Source organism: Macrotis lagotis, chromosome 1 (assembly GCF_037893015.1).
Source record: "Macrotis lagotis isolate mMagLag1 chromosome 1, bilby.v1.9.chrom.fasta, whole genome shotgun sequence".
Taxonomy (NCBI): Eukaryota; Metazoa; Chordata; class Mammalia; order Peramelemorphia; family Peramelidae; genus Macrotis; species Macrotis lagotis.
Genome location: NC_133658.1, coordinates 510,870,333 through 510,894,306, shown reverse-complemented (window position 1 = coordinate 510,894,306; position 23,974 = coordinate 510,870,333). Strand labels below are relative to the sequence as shown.

The 23,974-nt window shown below is 34.1% G+C and overlaps 1 protein-coding gene across 9 annotated transcripts in view; it reads left to right on the top strand.

The window, feature by feature from the left end:
• The window catches only part of KDM6A (lysine demethylase 6A), a 270,454-nt gene that overhangs the window by 88,985 nt on the left and 157,495 nt on the right, over positions 1-23,974 (top strand). For all 9 annotated transcript variants that reach the window (XR_012474018.1, XM_074214140.1, XM_074214139.1 and 6 more), the window contains 2 exons: positions 3,652-3,701; positions 18,048-18,106. Coding sequence is in view for 7 of the 9 variants with exons in the window: in XM_074214139.1 (XP_074070240.1) it covers positions 3,652-3,701; positions 18,048-18,106 (109 nt within the window). In the remaining 2 variants the exon portion in view is untranslated. The remainder of the gene's footprint in view (positions 1-3,651; positions 3,702-18,047; positions 18,107-23,974) is intronic.

Sequence of the window (23,974 nt, the reverse complement as noted above, 5' to 3'; positions counted from 1 at the left end):
TGTGCATAGTTCTACACTGCTTTGCAAAATTATTGGATCAGTTCATAACTCCAATTGTATTGTTGTCTCAGTTTTTAATGATGATGATGATTTTCATTTTCTAAGAATACTATGACATCAGGGAGGTGATGTCATAATAGGCCTGTGAATTAAATTTAAATGTAGTGGGATTCTATGCTATGTTAGCAACCCCTTTGTCCTCTGGAGCCATCTGAGTCCAGTGGTCAGATATGAGTCAGGATAACTGGAGATAGCCCTGGATTCAAGGCAGTCAGGGTTAAAAGATTTGTCCAGGGTCACACAGCAAGTATCCGGTATCTCAGGGCAGATTTGAACTCAGGACTTCCTGACTCCAGGGCTGTTGCTCTTTCTGCTGCACTACCTGGAGCCCATCTCAATTTTTCAAGCATCTCTCTTAAATGCTATGCCAATCCTCTAGAATCAACTATAAATATATTTGTTTAGCTTTTAAAATCTTTAACAGTCTGTCCCCAATCTCATTGCGTTTTTGCCACCTCATTGCACATTATTCTTGGTATTTATATCCTGAGTCCTTGGAATATTTTCTATGATTAATAAATATTTCTTCTTGTCACATTCTATCTGATTTTTCTTGACCTCATTTTCGGGTTTCTTGGCTGAGATACTGGAGTGGTTTGCCATTTCCTTTTCCAACCTATTTACTGATGAGGAAACTGAGGCAAACAGGGTTAGGTGACTTGTCCTAGGGAAACCCTGTGTCTGAGGCTGGACTTAAAACTCCTGACTCTAGAGCTTGTGCTCTATTCACTGGGCTAACTAGTTGCCAGAATACTTTTTGATGTGCAATATTCTTTAAAATATAGATGATTTGCAGAAACAAGTACTTGATTGGAGGTGGGGAGAGGTTGAAGAGGGGTGGAAGGTTATTTTTTTTTAGTTAAAAAAACCCAGAAAACCAAGCCACAACCAGTTATTTTAATTTTGAAAAATATGTGTTAACCAAAACACTGCCTTGATTTTTTTTTCTCTGGAGTAGAATTTATTAATTTCATTATTTTCCTCAAGGAAAATGCTTAGCCTGTATGTTACCAAACTTGAAAATGTTACTGATTTGATATTTTATTTTGTTGTTCTCAGATTATAATGCCTGAATTTTCTTTTATTCTCTGAAGTTTATTTTATTTTGAATGTTGATGTTTCGAATTCTCAATGATTATATAAGGCTGAAATTTAATATCCTTAGTATTTTCCATGGTCATTAATAAAACATTGTGTATATGTATGTATTTGTGTGTGTGTGTGTGTGTGTATCTTCCTTTTTATGAATCTTTTGTATTTGAGTATATATAATTTCTTTGAAAGCCTTGAATAGAATAATTTGTTTTGGCCACTATTAAGAATATCACAAGGTATGGAAGAAAGGCATTTACAATAGAATTATCAGACAGTATAAATGGATTAACATTTTGGTGATTTTCTTGAATTTTGTATGAACTTTATAAGTAAAATATTAATAAAATCAACTAGGCTCTACAATAATACTGTGGACAAAATGTTCTTTAATAGACCCATATTTGGACTGCAAATGGCATTGCCATTTTGCAGACATTGCTTATAATCTTTAAGGTGTTTGTTTTTATATGTTGTTTGAATATCCTCCATCTTGTGTTCTTGACTCTGGCTGCCTTTGAAATATGTAGTAACCATTACTATATTCTTCTAAGGTACCTTCTCTGGAAAATATATGCTCTTTCATTTTATGTACAAATGTGATGTGATATATGTAACTTTTAGCATAGTTATAAACTCCATTGATCTTTTTCATTCAATAATCTCTTGATAAAGCACTAATATTTTGTTCCTTTCTATTTGTACTCGGTATCTGTTCATTTCCAGGTATGAAAGTTTTTAAAGAAAAATTTTATACTTCCCAGTACCCTACATAAATAATATTTTTTGCTTTGTTACCATTTTCTCTCCATTCCTTCAGCCTTGCTCTTAATCCCTTTTTATTCCCCCCTCTATTTGTTTGTTTATTTCAAAATTGCATTACCTGTTCTGCAAAGGAACTCCTTTCAGTGTTTAAAGTGGGTAATCAGGGCACAAGACAAGACCTGAGGTGTAGTAGTACAAAAAGAATACAGAATAAAGGAATGAATAAAGGAACAAGCATTTATTAGTCAACTACTGGGTGGCAGAAACAGTACTAATTGCTTTACAAATCTATTAGGAGTAACAGATTATAAGATTGTCTTAAGTCACTTGAATTTAAATACCTTAGTTTAACTTGCTTCTACTTGTTTCAGAGAAAAACAAACACTAGACTAAATTATGTAAGATTTTTAAATTTTCATTCTCATTTAGTGAGCCTAGAATGTTATGGTGGCTTGAATTCAACAGCAGGAATAATGCAGACAATTTTCTATTGTAAGATTTGAGGTATCTATGATGACCCTTGTAGATAAAAGAAAAGTAATGTACTGAAGCACCTTTAAAACTTATACTTGACTATTTTATTTTGGTCTAGTTGGTTAATTTATTTTAGAGTACAGTGATGAATGAAGCCAAGTTAAAGGTTTTGAACATCATACAAATGGTTATATCACACAGGAAAGCTTTTCCATGTCTTTTGGAGATGGTGGTGGTTTTATACTGTTGGTTGTTTTTGAATGTAGCTATATCATACATATGAAGACCAAATGCGAGTATGAGTAATTTATTATATCCTTTACTTGAAAAATAGTCCTGTGGGGGGGTGTGGTGTGGTGTGGATGCGAGATTGAAAGTCTGATGGGACAATACTGTGATAAACTTACCTCACTGGGCCACTTGCAGAACATTGCCTTTTCTAAATTTTAAATTTCCATACAAAAGTTATGGTGGTTCCTGTTTTAACTTTAGTTGCCCAAAATACTTTATTAGAGAATGTGTTAAGAAAATCTTTATCTGAGGGCATACTAATAGTGGATGTTATTCCCTTCATCCCAGTCAATATATACATTTATCTTTTTGTGAGACTGGGATTAAGAGAAAAACTAGTGTTTTTAGACTCAATGATTTTTGAGAACTATTTACTTTAGAAATTTTGTACTTTTAAAAAAATTGTGAGGCCAGGCCATTGTTGGATTGAAGGGTAAAGTAATTTTTAAAAAGAAATCATGAATGAAATTATAGGTTTCTGTGGATAATTACGTGAATACTACTTACAAAGAATATTTCTGTTTACGTGTGTGGGTTTGAGTGTGTTAAATATTATGGTCTTGAATAGTTGTATGAAATAGGTACTACGTTATTTAATTTTAATCCAAGGGCCCCTTTAGAACCCGGTTAAATCCAATTGTTTAGTCTTGGATTTGCAAAATATATTGAGTGTTGAGAGCCTTTGGGTATTGGACCCACCTGACAAATACTTTTGTGTTGGGGCTATTCTTAGAATATTCTAATGTTTTGGACTGGGCTGAGCAGAAACAATATGATCTTTTTTTGTTCTATATTCATTTTGAGAATGAGGGGACACACTTTGGTAATTTTGACGTCAAACATCTGTTTTCAGAGAAAATTTTTAAATGATTAATTTTAATTTTTAATAGTTAATTTGACTTGAAATCTTATTAATGTCTTTATAATGTTATCTTTAATTTTTCTAAAAATATTTTTTTCTTCTTTCAGCATTATCTGCGTACCAGAGGTACTACAGTTTACAATCTGACTACTGGAAGGTTGGTCTATCTTTGCATTTCTGCTATTTGCCACTTGATTTTTGCTTTTTTTACTTCTTGAGTTATATCCAAAATAAAATTTTATAATTTCTAAAATCAGGGATGTTATGGCAAGGAGATGAAGGATTTTATCTTTCCATCTTATTTCTTGACCTAGATCTATTAATCCAATTGTATTGATCCAAAGATATGCTTGATAAGTTTTCCTTCCCAGTCTTCCTATCCTTTTAGATTGTTATTTCAGAGTGATAAAAGAAGAGTTGGGTATATCTCAGTTTGCAAGTAAATGATCATGGTATTTGTGTCTTGTGAGGAAAAGGTTGGTGAGGAAGTTGTTGTCCAACTTTGTTGAAATTCGTCTTTACTTGTTGCAACCCTGGATGATGTGCCTTATTTTCAGTAGAGTTCTGAACCTGTCGTCCTATAATTTTAGATGATATTACAAAGAGCACCGAACTACAAGTCATTCTATTTTTTATATGATTGAATTTTTCACCTGGATATAAGTTTTTAGCAGTGCAGATTCAAATTAAAGTACATTATCCTATATCTGCATCAACTTTCTTCTAAAATTCTTGCACTAATATTTATCTCTCCAGAAATGAAGCAGTAAGTATGTGATATTGTTCTATTATCAATTACTTTTTTTTTTTGTATTGGAATACTATATTCTCTTGTTACCAATAACCACATTTTACTTTTCGCAAGGCTGCTTTTTTAAAAGATGAAAGCATCGGGATAGAGTCAATATGGCAGAGTTAAGACAAGGATTCCTGCAAGATCTCCCCCAACCACTTCACATATTTTTAAATAATGACACTAACCAAATTCTAGTGATAGACCCCCCAAAATATTGAAATAACTTTCCAGTCCAAGACAGTTTGGAAAGATTGACAGGAAGGGACTTAAAACACTGGGGGTCAGAGCCAGGACCAAGCAAACTGGCAAAGATCTAGGGGCACCTGTGTCCAGCAGCAGTGGCAGTTTCCAGACCTCTCAGTCCAGGGATTGCCAAGGATATCTTGGAAGATCAACAGGAAAACTGCTGCACCAGAATGAGTGCAGAGCCCAGTCCAATGCAGGCCTTAGCGCAGCCTGGCCCCTTGGCCAGGAGCAGTGTTAGAGAGCCACCTGACAACTGTTTCTAGAGCACTCACCCCATAGACAGTAAGGGAGTCGGGGGAGATTGCAGAGGTGTCTTTGCTTTCCCTGAGAAGCAGGATTCTGTTGCTTCACCGATACTCAGATCTGAATTGCAGTCTGGGGCTCCAGTCCCAGGAAAAAGAAGGGAAGCACACCAGAGTTTAAAGCCTGCAGTGAAGCAGGGACTCTCCACATGCTTCCAGAGCAGACAGGGGAATGCTTGTAGTCATCCACAGAGCAGAGCACAGGTCAGGAGACTAGTCATAGCCTCTTAAGTCCTTGGAGGAATTGAGAACTTGCAGTTCCCAGGGAATTGTCCCTGAAAAGATCTGCAAAAGTCTTCAAAAGTTTGGGATAGTGCATTGTCCATCTTGGAAGCAGAGCCTCGCTTTAACAAAGAAGTCAAATCATGAACTGGAGAAATGAGCAAACAACAGAATTTTTAAAAAAGGGCGATTATTTGGACTTATAGAAGATCAAAGCACACACTCAGACCATAACAAAGTCAAAGCTTCTATATCCAAAAGCTCCAAGAAAAATATGCATTGGTCTCAGGCTATGGAAGAACTCAAAAAAAGATTTTGGAAATCGAGGAAAAATTGGGAAGTGAGAAGAAAAATTGTATGTGAGAAAATCATGACAGCCAAGTCAGCAGCTTGGTGAAGGAGATTCACAGCTAGGTTGGGTCAAATGGAAAAAGCAATCCAAAAGGCCAATGAGGAGAAGAATGCCTTAAAAAAGAGAATTGGCCAGATGGAAAAAGGAGATACAAAAGCTTTCTGAATAAAATAATTCCTTCAAATGTAGAATGGAGCCTAAGGGAAGCTTATGACTTTATAAGAAATAAAGAAACGATAAAACAAAAGCAAAAGAAGAAAATGTGAAATATTTTAATGGAAAAATAACTTGACCTGGAAAACAGATCCAGAAGAGATCATTTAAAAATTATTGGGCTACCTGAAAATCATGATGAAAACAGAGCCTATAGACTTCCTTTTCAAGAAGTTCTCTAGGAAAATTGCTCTGATGTCCTAGAGGTAGAGGGTAAAATAGAAATTGAAAGAATTCTCCAATTGCCTCCTGAACAAAATCTGAAAATGAAAACTGCCAGGAATTTTATAACCCAATTTCAGAATTCTCCCAAATCAAGGGAGTTCTTCAAACAACCAGAAAGAAATAATTTAGATACAGTGGAGCCACAAGTCAGGATTGCACAAGATTGAGCAGCTTCTAAATTAAGGGCTCTTTAAGGCTTGGTATATGATATTCTGGAATGGAAAAGAGCTTGAATTACAACTGAGGATCAACCAACCCACAAGACTGCACATAATCTTTCAGGGGTAAAGATGGACATTCAGTGAAATAGAAGACTTTAAAACTTTGCTGGTAAAATGACTAGAGCTGAACAGAAAGTTTCATATTTAAGTACAGGACTCAGGTGAAGCATAAAGAGATTGGATGAGAAGGGCTAATTATGAGGGAATGTGAATTGTGAATTGCTTGTACTCCTGCATGGGAAGATGGAACTGATAACTCATATGAGGGAGTTGAATTTGCAGGTATAATATATTAAAAAGATGGAGTTAATGGGGGAGAAAGGAATGTACTGGGAGAAAGGAAAGGAGAGATAGAATTGGCTAAGATATTTCACTCAAAAGAGGCTTTTTAAACAAAGCTTTTGCAATGGATTGGAAGAGGGGGAATGAGGAGGGAGCCTTGGTCTCATTTGAAGTAGCTCAGAGAGGGAATAATGTGCACATTCACTTGGTTATAGAAATCTTTCTTACCCTAAAAGGAAAGTAAAGAGAGGAAAGTGGGGGGGGGGTCGTTGGTGATAGAATAGAAGAAAGATTGTGGGAGAGGGTTGTCGAATGCAATGCACTGTTGAGGAGAGATAGGGTGAAAGGAGAGAATAGAATGAATGGGGAGTGGGGTACAAGTGGATGGAGGAAAATATAGCTAGCAATATATCTGTAGGAAAAAAACAATGAAGCATTTTTCTCTGGGACTTACATGCACTGTCCATCCCAAAGAAGAAGCTGATGGAGTCTGAATACAGACTGAAGCTTCCCTTTTTTCTCACTTTAATTTTCTTGAGGTTTCTCTCTTTGTGTGTGTGTGTGTGTGGGGGGGGGTTATGTTTACCTTTTCAACATGACTGTAGAAGTAATGTTTTTAATGGCTGCACATTTTTAACCTACACAAGTAATTTGTTTTCTCATTGGGGAGAATGGGGTAGGAGGAAGAGAGAATTTGGAGATCAGTTTTAGAAGTAAATGCTGAAACTTGTTTTTGCATATAGCTGGGGGAAGAATTTTTAAACAATAAGCTAATTTCATTACTTTAGGGAAAAAAAAGATGAAAATTCATAGTTAAATGAAGAATAACAAAAGGAAGGAGAGGTATTACAGGGTGAATAGTCATTCAAGAGTTGGCAAGCTATTGATTCCAGTTGTGCCTTTGACAAACTTTGGCTGGATCACTGTGAAAAATTTCTTTTTGCTCTAAACAACTGTCGTTGTTAAAGGATGATTCTCTGGAAGTGGGAGGGATTACATTGGGGTATAGATATTATAAGAGCTAAAGAGCAATCGGATTTATAGAAAATGCAATAGAGAATTTCTGGTGATAGGTCATACTGGTATTTAAGATTATTTTGTCCTGATGACTTGAGCCTAAGACATACAAAAGTGTATCACTTTTCCTCATATGGCATGTGGCTCAAATTTAGAGTAAGCACCATTAAGTTTGACTATCCACTAGATTTAATTTAAGGTCACTTAATAGTGGAATGGTGATATAATATTGTTTTATTACTTTTTTAAAGAACTGGAACATATTTCACTTGTTTCTGTCTTCAAAGTTAATACTCTGAATTTGAAATTTTGCTTTAGATAGGTTTATCCTTTTGACATTTGAAACCTTATTCTGATTATGAGTGCCCTCAGAACTGATAACCTTTATGTGGAAAGCTAAGTATAACAAAGGGTATATAACTGTTTTTATATGTAATCCATAGGAATTATCATCTGGAGGAAAGTCATCTTTTGTGATTCTTAAATGTTCATAATTGATAGTAAATTGCTAATTTTTATTTTTATTTATAGTTGATATTTATCTTGTGTTTTCATGCCTTTCTTCTTTGCTTTATTTGATAGACTATAGATCATTTGTTTTTTGAACTGATGTGATTTCTTTCTGAGTAAGGCCTCCACAGGTCTGTACTTTTGGTTACAGAGGAGACTAGGTGAAAATAAGGGGACACTGGAAGGATCTATGGATTTGGAGTCAGAGCATATGGGCTGAAATTCTACCTCTATTTCTTTTTAACTATGCTACTTGGGCAAATTACTCAAGCTCTCTGGTTTTCACCAGTAGTGGAGGTTAGACTAGATGACCTCCGAAGTTCTTTTTAATCTGAGATTCTCTAGTCATGACAAAAGAATCGTATAACTAAAATATTGTGCTACACATTATTCCCATAGCAGATATGAAGGTGAATTCCATTTTTAGATGAAAGTTAGATCTTTGTAAAAGATAATTAATTCCATAACAACATTATTTAAAATGAAAGAAAAGTTTTGAGCCAGTGAAATTTGAACTTCAAAAAGTTTTTTGAAACATCAGGCTGTTAATGGGCCAAAACCCTGAAGCTTCATTTGGCCTGCCTGTGTGGCTCTAAGTTATAGAACAGTCAGTAACTCATCTGTAAAATGAGGTGATATCTGAAGTCCATTCCTGATTTAGATCTGTGATTTCATGAACCTCTGTTGACCCTTTTGCTTTAAGTTCTTTTCTTTGAACCATCATTGAACCATTTCCTTGTGGTAGCCCAGAGGAAGAAAACTATTTCAGACTTAGCCAGAAACCAATATTAATTCTCTTGTGCAGTCATTTTTCCCTCTGTGCTCTCTTATATAACATGAAGTGACTTTTAAGGATGATTTCATTATAATATATGTTAAAATTATTAATATAGTATGGAAATATGGATTTTAGCTGTATTATAGATTTTGTTGGTTAGCCTTAGAAACAGACATTATTTATGGCATATTTTTCTCTTTTAAATTGACCAATATGTTCTTAGATGAGTTATCACTAAACTTCTTACCACAGTACATAGTTAAAAAAAATTCATGGGGCTACTTGTCAGACATTCCCAGTGTCTTGACCTCTTTAGACCTTGGTTGTATCTGGGGATTAATTAAAAGACCATAATCAGGAATTTATCATCAACTTTGTCCTCTCTGCCATTTTTAATTTCCAAACATCCCAAAGTCCCTGATTTCTGTCCATTTTCAATCCCTGGGAGAAGATGATGTCTTTAATCGTAATAGGAAAGGAACATTTTAGGAATTGGGGAAGACAATTTCAGTTTTTGGACATGTTAAATTTAAAATGTTTACAAGATAACAGACTTGAGGTGAGGAGAGAAGTTAAGACTAGATAAACAGATCTGATAACTATCTACAGGGAATAGAAATGTTGAGAATACTTAGAGAAATAGTAAAGGGGTAGAAGAAATGAGACTTGGGGGAAGACATGACTTGGAAGAAGATCTACAAGGAAAAAAAAATTGAGAAACAGCATAAGGTTGAAAGGAGAACCAAAAAAGCTTAGAAGGTCCTAAAGAGAAGAGGTTATCTTTTTATAGATAAGGCACTGGATGTTCCTTACATTCTCTTCATGTCTATTAGGAATAGGTACTGAATCTGATTTCAGTTGGTTTGTTTAAGATAAATATTTCTAATGATTTACTGTTTAAAATTAATCTGAATTAAATTCTAAAAAGTTACTTAAACCTTGTTCTCAATTTGAAAAATAGATTCAGTGGGGCTTATTGACATGCATCTTAGGGCATGTAGAAAAGTAGCTATTAGTACTTAATTCTAAATTTTAAGAAGTTAGGGTAAAATAGTAGAAATTACACAATTATAAGAAAGTAAAGGGGGAGCAAGGCAGCTAGGTGGTGCAGTGGATAGAACACTGCCAGCCAGGAGAACCTGAGTTCAGAATTAGTCCTGGGTATTTACTACCAGTGTTGGCAAGTCACTTTACCACATTTACATTGAAAAAGAAAGAACATGAAAAAAAGATGATCTAGAAATTTAAAATAATCATTAAATCTGAAATCATGTAGAATATGAGAGATGACAGAAATGATTTTCTAATAGAAACTCATGTAAAACCATTTTTGTTCTTAGAATTTATTCTGCTGGCTTTGTATCTATCAATATCCCTGAATATTTGGACTAAGTTCTTCTAAATCCAAAGCCTAGGAGAGCTCTTTTTCTCTATCTCATTTATGGAAAACTGAAGGCACTAATTCTTTTATTATTAAAGTTTATTGGATGATTGCTCCAGGTTTCTTTGCAACTAAAGGAGTTCTTCATATTTATGTTATTTTTGTAACGTTTCCCCTAAGGATTTCAAGAATGATTTTTAGGGTGTAGCTAGGTGGCTCAGTGGACAGAGCACTGGCCCTGGAGTCAGGAGTACCTGAGTTCAAATCTGGCCTCGAGACACTTAATAATTGCCTAGTTGTGTGGCCTTGGGCAAGCCACTTAACCCCATTGCCTTGCAAAAAAAAATCAAAAAAGGATGATCTTCTTCTTCTTCTTCTTCTTCTTCTTCTTCTGGCCTTGGGCAAGCCACTTAACCCCATTGCCTTGCAAAAAAAAATCAAAAAAGGATGATCATCATCTTCTTCTTCTTCTTCTTCTTCTTCTTCTTTCTTCTTCCTTCTTTCTTCTTCCTTCTTTCTTCTTCCTTCTTTCTTCTTCCTTCTTTCTTCTTCCTTCTTTCTTCTTCCTTCTTTCTTCTTTCTTCTTCTTCTGGCAAAGCAATGGGGTTTAAGTGGCTTGCCCAAGGCCACACGGCTAGGCAATTATTAAGTGTCTGAGGTCAGATTTGAACTCAGGTACTCCTGACTCCAGGGCCAGTGCTCTGTCCACTGCACCACCTAGCTGCTCAGGTACTAAAAGGATGATTTTCAATAGATAAACATCTTCAGAATCTTATGAAGGAAAATTTTACTGTTTTCTTTAGACCCAGGATCTGTCAAAAATAGGTATCTCCCCCCCCCCCATCCTATAGGTCACATTTGAACTAAGAAAGATAGATGAGTCTTTCTTACTACAGGCCTAGCACTAGTCACCACTGTGCACCTAGCTATCCAAGACTTTTAGAATGTTTGTGAAGGTTCTAGTATGAAAATTGGTGAAAAAAATCTTTTATTCTCTCTTAAATATGCTTATTTAGGTGAAATATATAAGAAAAAGATCTGTTATGTGGAATCCAGCAAATGTCCCATGACATCCAGTTGAATATTTGAAAAAAACGATACTTTTTTTTACCCACTCACTTCAAAGGCTACAGTGTATTAGAGTTTATTTGCAATGGCTAGCATCCCTGTGTAGAATATAGAACTTAGAAAATTTAAACATGTATTTTCACTACCTCTCTTGTAGTGCCTTCCTAATAGGTTTCTTCCTCTACTGGATTCTTTAGACACGCCTTCCATTGGTTTTCTTAAAGTGTAGGTTTGATCTTGTGACTTTGTTTTTTAAAAAAAATCTCTAGCTCTCTATCACTTCTAGGATCCAATAGAAACTTCTTTATGTGTTTTTTTTTTTTTTGCAAGGCAAATGGGGTTCAGTGGCTTGCCCAAGGCCACACAGCTAGGTAATTATTAAGTGTCTGAGACTGGATTTGAACCCAGGTACTCCTGACTCCAGGGCTGGTGCTTTATCCACTATGCCACCTAGCTGCCCCTACCATATTTTTTAAATCTACTACATGACACCTTTTCAAATCCCTTCCATTTGCTTTCTGTCAACCCTTTATTTTGTTACATACCCTATATCTACTTGTTTTCACCAATGAATGTTAGCTCATAAGAGTTTTGTTTCTGCCAGTGTGGATCTATACCTCCTCTCTGAAACTTGTAACATTAGAAAATAGCTTGAGTCTCTGAAAGGTTAAAGGATTCAGTAGAATCTTTTACATTGCCTGTGAACTAAGACCTTGGCTCTTGTAGCCTTTTCAAGTTCAAGAATTTGCCTTTGGTGCTGTAACTGACCTTGAGGCCATGTTCATTTTCAGTAAAAGTATTTGACAACATGGTTGAAAATACCATGCTACAAAGCATGGAAGCAAGGACACTCCATTGGTGATTTGGAACTCATGAGAATATTGTACACTATCCAGAGTCCAGACATGCACGCCACCATGAAACTGATGTACTATATTGATGAACTTCTCCAGGCAACCAAATTTTGACATAATTTCCCATAAACTCTCATAACTAATGGTATCAAAGGCCTTGGTCAGATCTATATAATGTTGTATCCAGACCCCTGTTCTGCTCCTAGCATTTTTTCTTGGAGTTGTAGGGCCGCAAACATCATATTGACTGTTCCTCAATCCTTTCTGAAGTTACACTGGCTTCAGATGAAGGTGAAGCATAATAATTCTCTGGCAAGAATGTTCCTAGCAACTATTGAAAGAGAAATATCCCTATTATTGTCACAGGGCAATCTATTCCCTTTACCTTTATACAGAGATGGATGATGGAGGCAGCCTTGAATTCTTGGAGAATTACATGAAAATGCCATATAACCTGGAAAATTTCAGTCAGCTTATGGCTAACCAACTTGTAGATCTCAGCTGGAATAGAATCAGTACCAGGTGCTTTGCCACTTTGAAAGGAGTCTAATGGCATTCAAAACATCTTCAGTTGGAACTTCAACTAGGGTCTGTTTCACTTCAACTTGAAGTAAATGGTCAGTAGCTTCTGTATTGATTGGTCTGTTAAGAGCACTACCCAAGTGTTCAGCCCACCTTTCTAGGATCATATCCCTATTGTTAATCAATGTGGATCCATTGGCAAAGAGTTGTTGAGGTGCATCATAGTTATTTGATCCATAAATAAGTCTTCAGGGCATTGGTAGTAAATCCTTCAATTTGAAAAGACCAAAGTGGAGGGAGTTGGTGCATGATCTTCTGATTGTAAATGATTGTGCACTGTGCAACAAAGTATGATCAGTTCTCTGCTACTTGTGCTAATTTTGGTCTAACAGTTAACACCAAGAAAACAGATGCTCCATCAGCCAGCACTACATCATCCTTATGTAGTAGAACCATCAGTTACAGCAAATAGAGAAGTTTTGCGGCCTGTAGACAAGTTCAGTTACCTTGGCAGTTTCCTTTCCAGGAGGTGCACATTAACAATGACACACATGTTGCCAGATCTATTCAGTATTTGGGAGACTCAGAAAGAAAGTGTGGGAGACTGCCTACCAAACTGAAGTTCTACAGAGCTGTTGTGCTGACCTCATTGTTGTCTGCCTGTGAAACCTGGACAGTTTACTAGTACCCTGTTAGGAAATTTGAATTGCTTACATTTAAATTATTTCAAGCTAAATTGCTTAGCATTCCAGCAGTGCCAGCACCGCTGGCACAGGATTGTGTACCATGGCGGGCCCTCATCAGAGAGGAAGGCAGAATTGAAGCAGTTCAAAGGAAACATGACATACTTAAGTTTAGAGTACCCACATCAGGTGTTCACATGGACTATTTGCACCTGGCCTGTTGTAAAGAATTCTGAGCTTGTTTTGGTTTGGTCACCCAGAGATGGACACACTTTAATTTGTCTTAAACATAGTTATGTCATTTTGATCTAATTTGGTAATGAAGGACAAGAGCCAATCATGAACTAAATTCTTGATTCCAGGGCTAGATGTACTGTCACACAGTTGCACATCTTGGGAGGCAGGTCAGATTTTATTTGCTATTTCCTTTTTTATTAAATACATTTAATACTAGAGGATCCATAATAATGTCATTTGTGACAGTCTTGATTTCTTAAACTACTATTTACATTTTCTTAGAGTTCCATTGCATATTTAGATGACTATAGCTTTTCCTTTTCAGTTAACTTATTGTGTATCAGACACTATGGTAAACTCTGGAGATACAATTGCTAGCAAAAAGAATGGCTGTGTCTCAAGAAACTAATCAGCACCAGGAAGTAAGGATTAGGGCCAGGAGATAACTAAAGGCTACTTTGGATCACTTAAGAAAATGGAGAGGTCAAGGGAAATTTGCTAATGGGTGAAAGGGAGAATGTAGTCTTAGGCTAGGTATGAGAGGTATGCCTTCTAGGAATAGGGATGATAACTATTGTACTCTGCCCTTGTCAAACCTCATCTAAGTCCATGGTTTAAGGACATTGATAAGGGAAAATGTCTAGAGGATTGCAACCAAGATGATAAAGAGTTTACCTTAGAGTACAGGCCCTGGAATCAGGAGGAAACCTGAGCTCACATTTGGCCTCAAATAAGTTAATAATTACCTAACTCTGTGACCTTGGGCAAGTCACTTAACCCCATTGTCTTAAATAAAATTTTATTTTATTTTATTTTATTTTTTTAGGATTTTGCAAGGCAAATGAGGTTAAGTGGCTTGCCCAAGGCCACACAGCTATGTAATTATTAAGTGTCTGAGATCAAATTTGAACTCAGGTACTCCTGACTCCAGGGCCAGTGCTCTATCCACTGCACCACCTAGCCACCCCAATAAATAAAATTTTAAAAGTTTTCTGTCAGGTGATAAGTATTAATTAAGCATTATCTAATTACACATAAGGCATGAGGCACTGACCTCTGATCTTATGTTATAAGTAAATATAACACTACCTACTTGTAAAAAATGCTCATTCTAATAGGGATGACAATTAGGAATCAGTAAATGTATGTAGGATAAATACAAAGTAGTTATGAGATATGTAGAATAGCCACTAAAAAGTCTGGAAATTAGGAAAGTTGGCATATAGAGGTACTTGTGCTAACTCTTGAAAGACTTCATTGAGGATTAGTTGAGAGAATCTGGCTTGTGTAACCTAAAAAGAAGGGAAGACTTGGGGACAAATTTGATTATATTTGTTTGTTGTTGTTGGACTTGGAGGTCAACTAAAGAACAGTGGAAGTTTAAAAGACTTCATTGTAGTCCTGATGTCAGAAAATTGAATTTCCTCCTTTTTCAATAAGTTTTCTAGAAGAGGCTGGATGACTACTTGGCAAGTTTGGTTGGACTGAGTAGCCATTAAAGTCACTGCCAGCTCTAAAAGTGCACTGATTGCATTGGATATTATGGATAAAAAATAGGGCTGTCAGCCTATATTAGCTATCTCCTTCTCTATTTCTATCTTTCATTTAGATCTCTTATTTTCTTTTTCTTTTACATTTTCAGTAACAAATTCTCTCATTCCAATCCCTCTCTCATCCACTGAAGAGACAAACTATGATATTATTTATATGTGTATGAAGTCATGCACAATACCTCCCAGATTAATCATGTTGTCTTTGTGTTCTCTATTCTCCCAAAGAAAAATCCAAGAAAAATAAATGGGGAAAAAAGTATGTTTCAGTCCCTTTAGACTCATGCCTAATTGTAGTCCATAGTTTTTGGCTCAATTCACAATTCCACCAATAGTGCCTTAGTGAATCTCCATCATTTGTTATTTTCCCCTTTTTTTTATATTAGCCTCTTTGGTAGTAGTGAGCTAATACCTCAGAGTTGTTTTACATTGCATTTCTCTAATTAGTTGTGATTTAGAACATATTTTTCCAATGACTACCCATAGGTTTGATTATTTTCTTCTGAAACAAATTCTTTGTCCTTTGTGTAATGACTCTTTGTTTTTATAAATTTGATTTACATATTTGTGAAATGAGGCCTTTATTAGAGAAACTTTTGCTTTAAATTTTTTTTCCTGCTATCATTCTTATTTTGGTGGCATAGTTTTCCTTGTGCAAAGCCTTTTTTTATTTCATATAATCAAAATTAACCATTTTATTTACTGTGATCCTTTCTATTCCTTGTCTGCTTGCAAACAATGTCCTTATTCATAAATCTGACAATTTAATTTTCAATGTTTTCTGAATTTTCTTATGATACCATTCTTTAAAGGATGTACGCATTTTGAGTTTATCCTTGTATCTGGTATGAGATGTTGATCTATGTCAGGTTTCTGCCATGCTGCTTTATAGTTTTTTCCTAGCAATTGTTTCATAAAGCTAGGATCTTTCAGTTATTCAAACACTAAATTATTATATTCACTTACTAGTGAATATTGGGTTACCTAGCCTTTTCCACTAATATGTCACTATTTTTAAGCTGGTTATGTGATGATTGCTACTTTGTATTGTAGTTTGAAATCTGGTACTGCTAGTTTTGCCTTTACATTTTTTAAATTTTTTCCCTTGATATATTTTTTTTTTTTTGCAAGGCAATTGGGTTAAGTAGCTTGCCCAAGGCCACAGCTGGGTAATTATTAAGTGTCTGAGGCCGGATTTGAACCTCAGGTACTCCTGACTCCAGGGCCAGTGCTCCACTGTGCCACCTAGCCGCCCCTTTCTTAATAATTCTTAATTTGGCCTGGCATTAAGTAAATTAAGTGGGATAAAATGGGATATTGATCCGACCTCCCCATGAGCAATGAATATTTCTTCAATTGTTTAGATTGTGTAAAATTGTATAAACAGTTTTGTAACTGTTTTCCTCCTAGCTCCTGGGTTTGCCTTGGCAGATTGACTCCCAAGTATTTTATGCTGTTTGGAGTTATTTTATTTTTTAAATTTTTTCCCAATTACATGCAAAAGTAGTTTTCTACATACATTATTTTGCAAACTTTTGAGTTTCACATTCTTCCTTTCATACCCATGCCCATGAGCAGTCTTGTATAGGTTGTACATGTAAAATTGGGTTTAAATTATTTTCCATATTAGTCATGTTGTGAAAGAGATATTAGAACTGGGGGGGGGGGAGACCATGAAAAGAAAAAGCATAAAAGAAATTTTAAAAAGAGACCATATCGTATGCTTTACTCTCCCTTCAGGAACCTTAGTTTTTTTCCTCTAGATATGGATAGCATTTTCCAAAACCAGATTTCTCAGAATTGATTGTCCTTGATTGCTGAACTGCTGAAAGGAGCCTGCAGTTATTTTAAATGGATTTTTTTCTATCTCTTTCCTGTTGGCTTTGGTTTATAATATATAGAAATGTGATGATTTATGTGGGTTTATTTTATGAACTGTAACTATTAAAGTTATTCATTATTTCAATTAATTTTTAGTTATGTTTCTCAGGTTCTCTAAATAAATAAGCCATCGTTTCATCTACAGAGTTGCAGCTTTGTTTCCATTTCCTTTTCTTTCAGCTTCTTTTACATATTTTATTTTTGTTGCTAACATTTCTAGGAAAATATCAAAAAATAGTGGTGATAATGGACATCCGTGCTTCACTCTTGATTTTATTATGACTTCTAGTTTATCCCCATTACAGATTGTGCTTAATTTAAGTTATTTTTATTAAATAACTTTATTGATCATGGAAAGCAATCTATTAAAAATATGGTGTACACCAAGACTTTATTATTTACTTATTTAAGTTGTTTACCACTTTTTAAAGATTGTAAGTAAACCATCATTCCATATTGTTTTTTCTGTATCAATAATAATTTCATTTTTATTTTTTCTGCATCAGTAATAAGTTCCTAGCTTTTCTTAAAATATTTTTGGGTTTATAATAAATTTATAATAAATTTTCTCCTTAATACATTTATTCTTTCCTTTGATCAAATCATCTTGTTGTTAGGGAGATGAAATTGACTTTCAAATATGTAGCGAGCGCGCCGCTAGGTGGCGCAGTGGATGGAGCACTGGCCCTGGAGTCGGGAGTACCTGAGTTCAAATCCGGTCTCAGACACTTAATAATTACCCAGCTGTGTTCTTGGGCAAGCCACTTAACCCCATTTGCCTTCCAAAAACCTTAAAAAAAAAAGAAAGAAAGAAAGAAAGAAAGAAAGAAATATGTAGTAGAACAAGGTTTTGAAGAAATAGCAGAAGTTTCAAGGAGCATAAACAATTCAGTCTTAAAATAAGGAAATTAGGACTTAATCCGTAATTTTCCTCTAACTGCTAGATAAGTGATAGATTAAAAAAAAAATCTTAACCAAAAATTTGGAAAAAAAGGATTTTACTTTAGTGATCTTTGAACCCCTATTTTTTTTTTCTGTTTTCTCATACTGGTGTTATTTATGAATTCATTAAGAATAGTGTGTTATGCAAGAAAACAAAATGACAGGGATTTCTAAAATATGAGTTCTGTTTGCCTTTCTAAAAAAAAATTCTTTCTTTACAGAATGCTGCCTTTTTATATGGCCTTGGTTTGGTCTACTTCCATTACAATGCATTTCAATGGTAAGTCAGCCTAATATGAATAATTGTTATCCTCATAATCATTCATCTTATTAGGTATAGAGATTTATGTAAATTAGTCATGGGGCAGTCTTGTTACAAAATGAAAGTATCACATGAAACATATAAAAGATATTGTTGCCACTTTGCTTAATTATTGGGAATGATAATGATTGTAGCAATTGGGAAAAGCATTTAAAGAGTCATGGAAATACAGTTAGAAATTTTATCACCTCAACAAAATTACTCTTTTTAACAAAATGATGAAGAAAGATAAATTAAGAATTTATTAGGAGAGTCATCTTTATTTTGAGCAGTGTACTAGGAATTACCTTTGAATCTATAGCTTTTGTTCTTTTTCATAATGCTTTCCACTTACATTTAGTTCTGTGATTATTGTCCTATAGGATAACCTCTAGTAAAATAATAGATTGCTCTGCCAAAAAGATTTAACAATGTAACAATTTGTTAGCAATATTTAAGTATATCTTTTACCCCATAAGCATCTTTTACCCCCATAATGCTTTGTTATCTTTAATTATTTCAACACATAAATGAAATAGTGTGTGCCTATTTGTGCCCCCTTTTGAAGTAATTACTTTTTTATATATATAAAGGTAACTATTAAACTGTTCATATAAATATAAGATGCAAACAATTAGAATGATGTTCAGTATTCTTTATAAATGAGAAATCAATGTAACAGTGCAGATAATCTCCACGTTAATTTATTGATTTAATGAAAATCAGCCAAATATACTAGGAAAAGTAATGAAACAAGTGTAATGAATGTCATAATATTCTGTAGAATGGGAGTGGTTAACTCATGGAGTTGGAGTACTTTTGCAGTGTTTGACTTTTCACACTGTAAACTAAAACACAAAAAGTATAAGATCAATGAACAAAAATGATACCATAGAGATCTTGAATACAAGATCTGGTGTTTATATTACCAGAAAATTTTTTAAAGTGTGAAAAGGACTCTTATTTTATGAAATTCAGAAAACTGGTTAAAAGTATATTCAAAAAAGTAAAATAAAAATCCATATTTCACACTATATGCTGTTTAATTCCAGTTTGGTGATAGACTTATATATTGAAAAATAAATTTAAAAGCAAGAAAATTTTGGGGGGTGTTGAGTATTAGCATTTTTATTCATGAAAAATTATTTTTGAAAAGGTAGTAAATGCTATTACATACAAACTCATCAATAGCTATATCGAAACAAAAACATTTTATATAAATAGGAAAAATCCTTGATCTGATTAATATCAGTACTATTGAACAGAAATCCCTATATAAGATAGTACAAATTTTAATAACTTTAAAAATATTTAGATTCGGAAATAATTGTGTGAAAAATACATATCTAAAAGTATTTTCTGTACATTTGCCTTATAAAACCATATTGCTCTGTAGAGCACTGGCCCTGGAGTCAGGAGGACCCGAGTTTAAATCCAACCTCAGACACTTAATAATTACTAGCTGCATGATCTTGGGCAAGTCACTTAACCCCATTGCCTCGCAAATCCCCCTTCACCCCGCCCCCCCAACAAAAGAAATAGCAACAAAATAAAACGAATAATGCCCTAGATTCAATAATATAATGTTTTATGTTAATTCCATGTTAAAATTGGGGGTTGGAGACAGCATTCTATTAAAAAAAAACAGTTTTTGGACATGCATAGAGATTATTGTTAAAAATAAAGCTATATACATTCATAGAAGTTCAACCTTAACAGTTTTTTTTAACTGTAAAAATCTTGAAAATAAATTAATGCCCAGCAGTTGGAGTTATAGCTGAATTAGCCTTACACGTTAGACTTTTGCACTGTTATATCAATATTGATGAACTTGGCAAATAATGAAAAATTCTGTAGAAAGCTTTTTTGTAAAATAACAGCAGAATCAACTGAATATAGTTTAGGTTATACATAATCATAATTTATACTTGGATGGTAAGCTATTATGAAAATTCTTTGATATCTCACAAATCAGACATTTTATTGATTTCCTTGATGTTTAAAAGTCTCTGCTTGAAGTGTCTCTTGTTATTTCAATCTCATTGACTTTATTGACAATGCCTGAGTAAAAAGGAGATTACTAGCTGTTTGAATATATTTCTAATAGAGACAAAGTGAAAGTTAAGAGAATCTATTTTGTAAGAGACTTTAATGAACATCTAGTCTCCATCCCTTTTGTGGTTGAAAATTTCCTTTTAGAATTTACTGGAACAAGTTACATCTATCTAGTTGTTGAATGAAGACCTCAAATGAGAGAATCTACTACTTTGTGTGGCAGCCCTTTTTATTTATTTTGGACAGTTTTAGTTTTTAGGAAAAGCTTACTGTTTACTACTGGTCAGTCATTTAGTCTTTAGATTGGGGTCCTTAATCTTTTTTTGTGCAATTACCACATAATCAGAGTAGTAGTTTTGAAAATGTGAAATATTTATTGTATATTGAAATACAATTATCAAATACTTTAAAAATAAATGTTTCACTTTAAAAGACCCAATTTAAAGAACTCCTAAATTTTGGAAAAAATACTTTTTATTGAAGAGTTTTAAAAAGTATAGATTTTAGAATATGAATTGAACCCTAGAAAAATGTAACAACTTTTACATGACCAAATATCCTCTCTAAATAACATCAACAATCAATTCACCACCTAGCCTTTGCATATAGACTTCCAGGATACCTTTGCAATCCTTGTATTATGGTCATCCTTTCCCCATAAGGCTAAACATTTCTGTTTTCTCTAGTCGATCCTTTTATTTCTTTGTCTGCAAGTCCTTCAGTATTCTGGTTTCTACTGTATGTATTCCAGTTTGTCACAGTTACATTTTTTTTAAAGCATGAAAAAATAGACTTTCATATATGTTCTGAATGGGGGAAGAGGTGGGGTTTGGGATGGAATACAGCAGGAACTGTTGCCTTTACTCTTATTTTAAAATTTTTATTTTTTCAACAAAATATCTCTTTTCATTCTTTTCTCTGCCTTCCCTGAATTGGAAAAGAAAGAACAAAATTTCATTAAGTGGTCATAATCAAACAAAACAAATTGACCCCATTGTCTATGTTTAAAAAAAATTTCTAATTCAGTACTCTAAATTTTTTCATATTTTTGTCAGGTGTAGAATTAGTACTAATTCTATCCCATTAGTATTTAAGTGCCTTCTCTCCCCACACACTGTACTAAGCTGCTTCAGTTTTCTGGAATCATAATTTATAACTTGATCAGTTTTAAATTTCTTAACTTGTTCACCTTAATAGTGAAAAAATACCACTCTTAAAAAACACCACAAAATAGAGGAGTAAAAGTTATTTAATATATTACGTATTTATTTCAAACTAAAGGCCACATTTTATGTTTATATTGTCTCTCATTTTATACTTCTGATAGCTTCTCTCAATATTTTAGAGCAGACTGTAGCTAACATTAGCTGTTTATTCAGTTAATTCATTTATTAAATTTCTATAATATGTATCAGCCACTGGTGATTAGAAGATAAAAAAGACATGAGCAAAAGCTAACTTAGACTGACTCAGTCCATATATACCCTCAAATTTTTTTTTCTTGTAAACTCTTTAGATCAATCTTTAATTTAAAAAAAGGCAAAAACATATGGTTTTTTCTTTCCTTATTAGGTTTATTATTATTTAGATTTAATATTACTTAATTGTTGGTAGCCTGTTTCAGTTAATAGAAAACTAACATTTAAACTAATGACTACAAGTCCCACTTTGAACTTGTATTGCCTATGTGAACTTGGACATATCTGTATAGGTAACTCACTTAAGACTGAGGTCTATAACAATTGAAAGCTGCCATCAGTTGAGGTTATTTTTCAGGATACCATTGATAAGTGACAGATTCAGTTTCTAAATCTGTCTCTTTAAATTTGATTAGTCATTTTAAGCTGCCAGTGTGTCTGAATTCTTAACTTGGCCATCTCTATTTGATGTAATATTCCACAAAATGAATATAAGCCTCTTTTATTTTTAAACCTTCAGTATTCTATTAATATGAATAGGTTGATTGAATTAGCCCTTAAAACATAAAGTTTGAATATTCTTACAGTAGTGTAGGCATTTTATCGAATGAATATTATGGGATTAACATTTGGACTTTGGACATGATAGCAGTAATAAATTTGAACCTAAGTCTAGTGTTCTTCCTATAGTCAATTTCATATTGTCTGTAGCAAATAAAAATTGGAGAGTAGATTTAGGAAGGTTAATAGAAAGATTTATTTTTCTACTGTATTCTACTTAACTGAAGTGTATGGGTCAATTTTCAAAATTTGTTAACTTCTGTAGTCTGCTTTATTAGCTAAATAATATATATTTGAGTTTATGGAATGATGAAAGATCAGAAATCCTGGGTACTAGAACTCTGTAAAGGTGAGAAAGTTCTACAAAAGCAAAGCTAGTTTTTCTTGTATTTTGATTGGTAGTGTCAAAATATAGAATTTTGTTCTAAAGGTAGACAATTATATGCATTTTTTAACTGTTAATCTTTGTGAGAGGGTTTTTTTTTTGGCAGAATGTTGGTATCACAATGCATTAAGAGTACTGGACCTGGAAGTTCACATTTTGCCTCAGACATTCCCTGCATTATTCTGGGCGAGTGACTTAACCTCTGTTTCCTTCAGTTTCCTCAATTCTAAAATAGAGATAATAATAGCACTTGCCTTGCAGAGTTGTTTTGAAGATTAAATGAAATATTTGTAGAGCTCATTTAGCACTGTGTTTGGCACATGGTATAGGCACTGAAATATGCTTGGTCCCATCTCTCTCCATTCCTGCTCCTCCGTTTCTGCTATGGTCCCTTTCAGTGAACTGTGAAATGAACTGATAGTGATTCAGATGTTATTTGAAGGATAATTGCCCTGAAAATTTGGAAGAAAAGGAAAACAAGCAAGGAGTAATGAGCTGCAAGACTTATTCAGGAAGTTTAAGCCTACTGAGAATAGATAACTGTTAGAAAGTAGAGTAGATAAAGTTGTATATGTCTGGAAATGTCTGTCTCTTAGTCCATGGTGAATCTAAAGGTAGATTTACAGTAAAATTCCATTATTTGGTATATTTTGCTTTACTTATGAAAGCTTAGTAATGAAGATCTTGAAAGTAGTGGGTAGGGGTGGCTAGGTGACACAGTGGATAGAGCACCGGCCCTGGACTCAGAAGTACCTGAGTTCAAATTCGGCCTCAGACACTTGATAATTTCCTAGCTTTGTGACCTTGGGCAAGCCACTTAACCCCATTGCCTTGCAAAAAGTAAAAACTAAAAATAAATAAAAGTAGTGGGTAGCATTATCTCCATTTGTTCAGCAGACATTTATTAAACTTTTTTTTTCCATATCCTCAGTGTTGGAAACACTGAATTCTGTGATATTGTCACTTGAGAAATATCTTTCTGCAAAAAGAACCTTAAGTTTATTATAGTTTTTAACTCCCTTGAAAGCCAAAATTGTTCTTTTTAGTTATGTGTGTATCAAGTCATTTTTCTTTCCTCTTCAGAACAGATATACCTATTTTGGTGAGTCATATATGTCTCAGGTGACTTTTTCTTCCTTTTGACAGTAATCTTGAGGCAGTTCAAGTCTGAAACACAGGACATCTGTGAATCCGTACTAATGAATTCCTATAATACTTAAGATATTCCAAATGAATGAGTGATATGAACTCACTCTTCATTAGGTGGTGGAAGAGAGAGAGAGAGAGAATATTTAAGCACATAGCAAAATACTTGACACATAGTAGGTTATAGTAAGCCCCCTCAAGGTCTTGCATCCTTTAGAAGATTAAAAAATGATGTATTAAAAATTTGGAATTTAAACACCCTTTACAAAAATGCAAATGGGA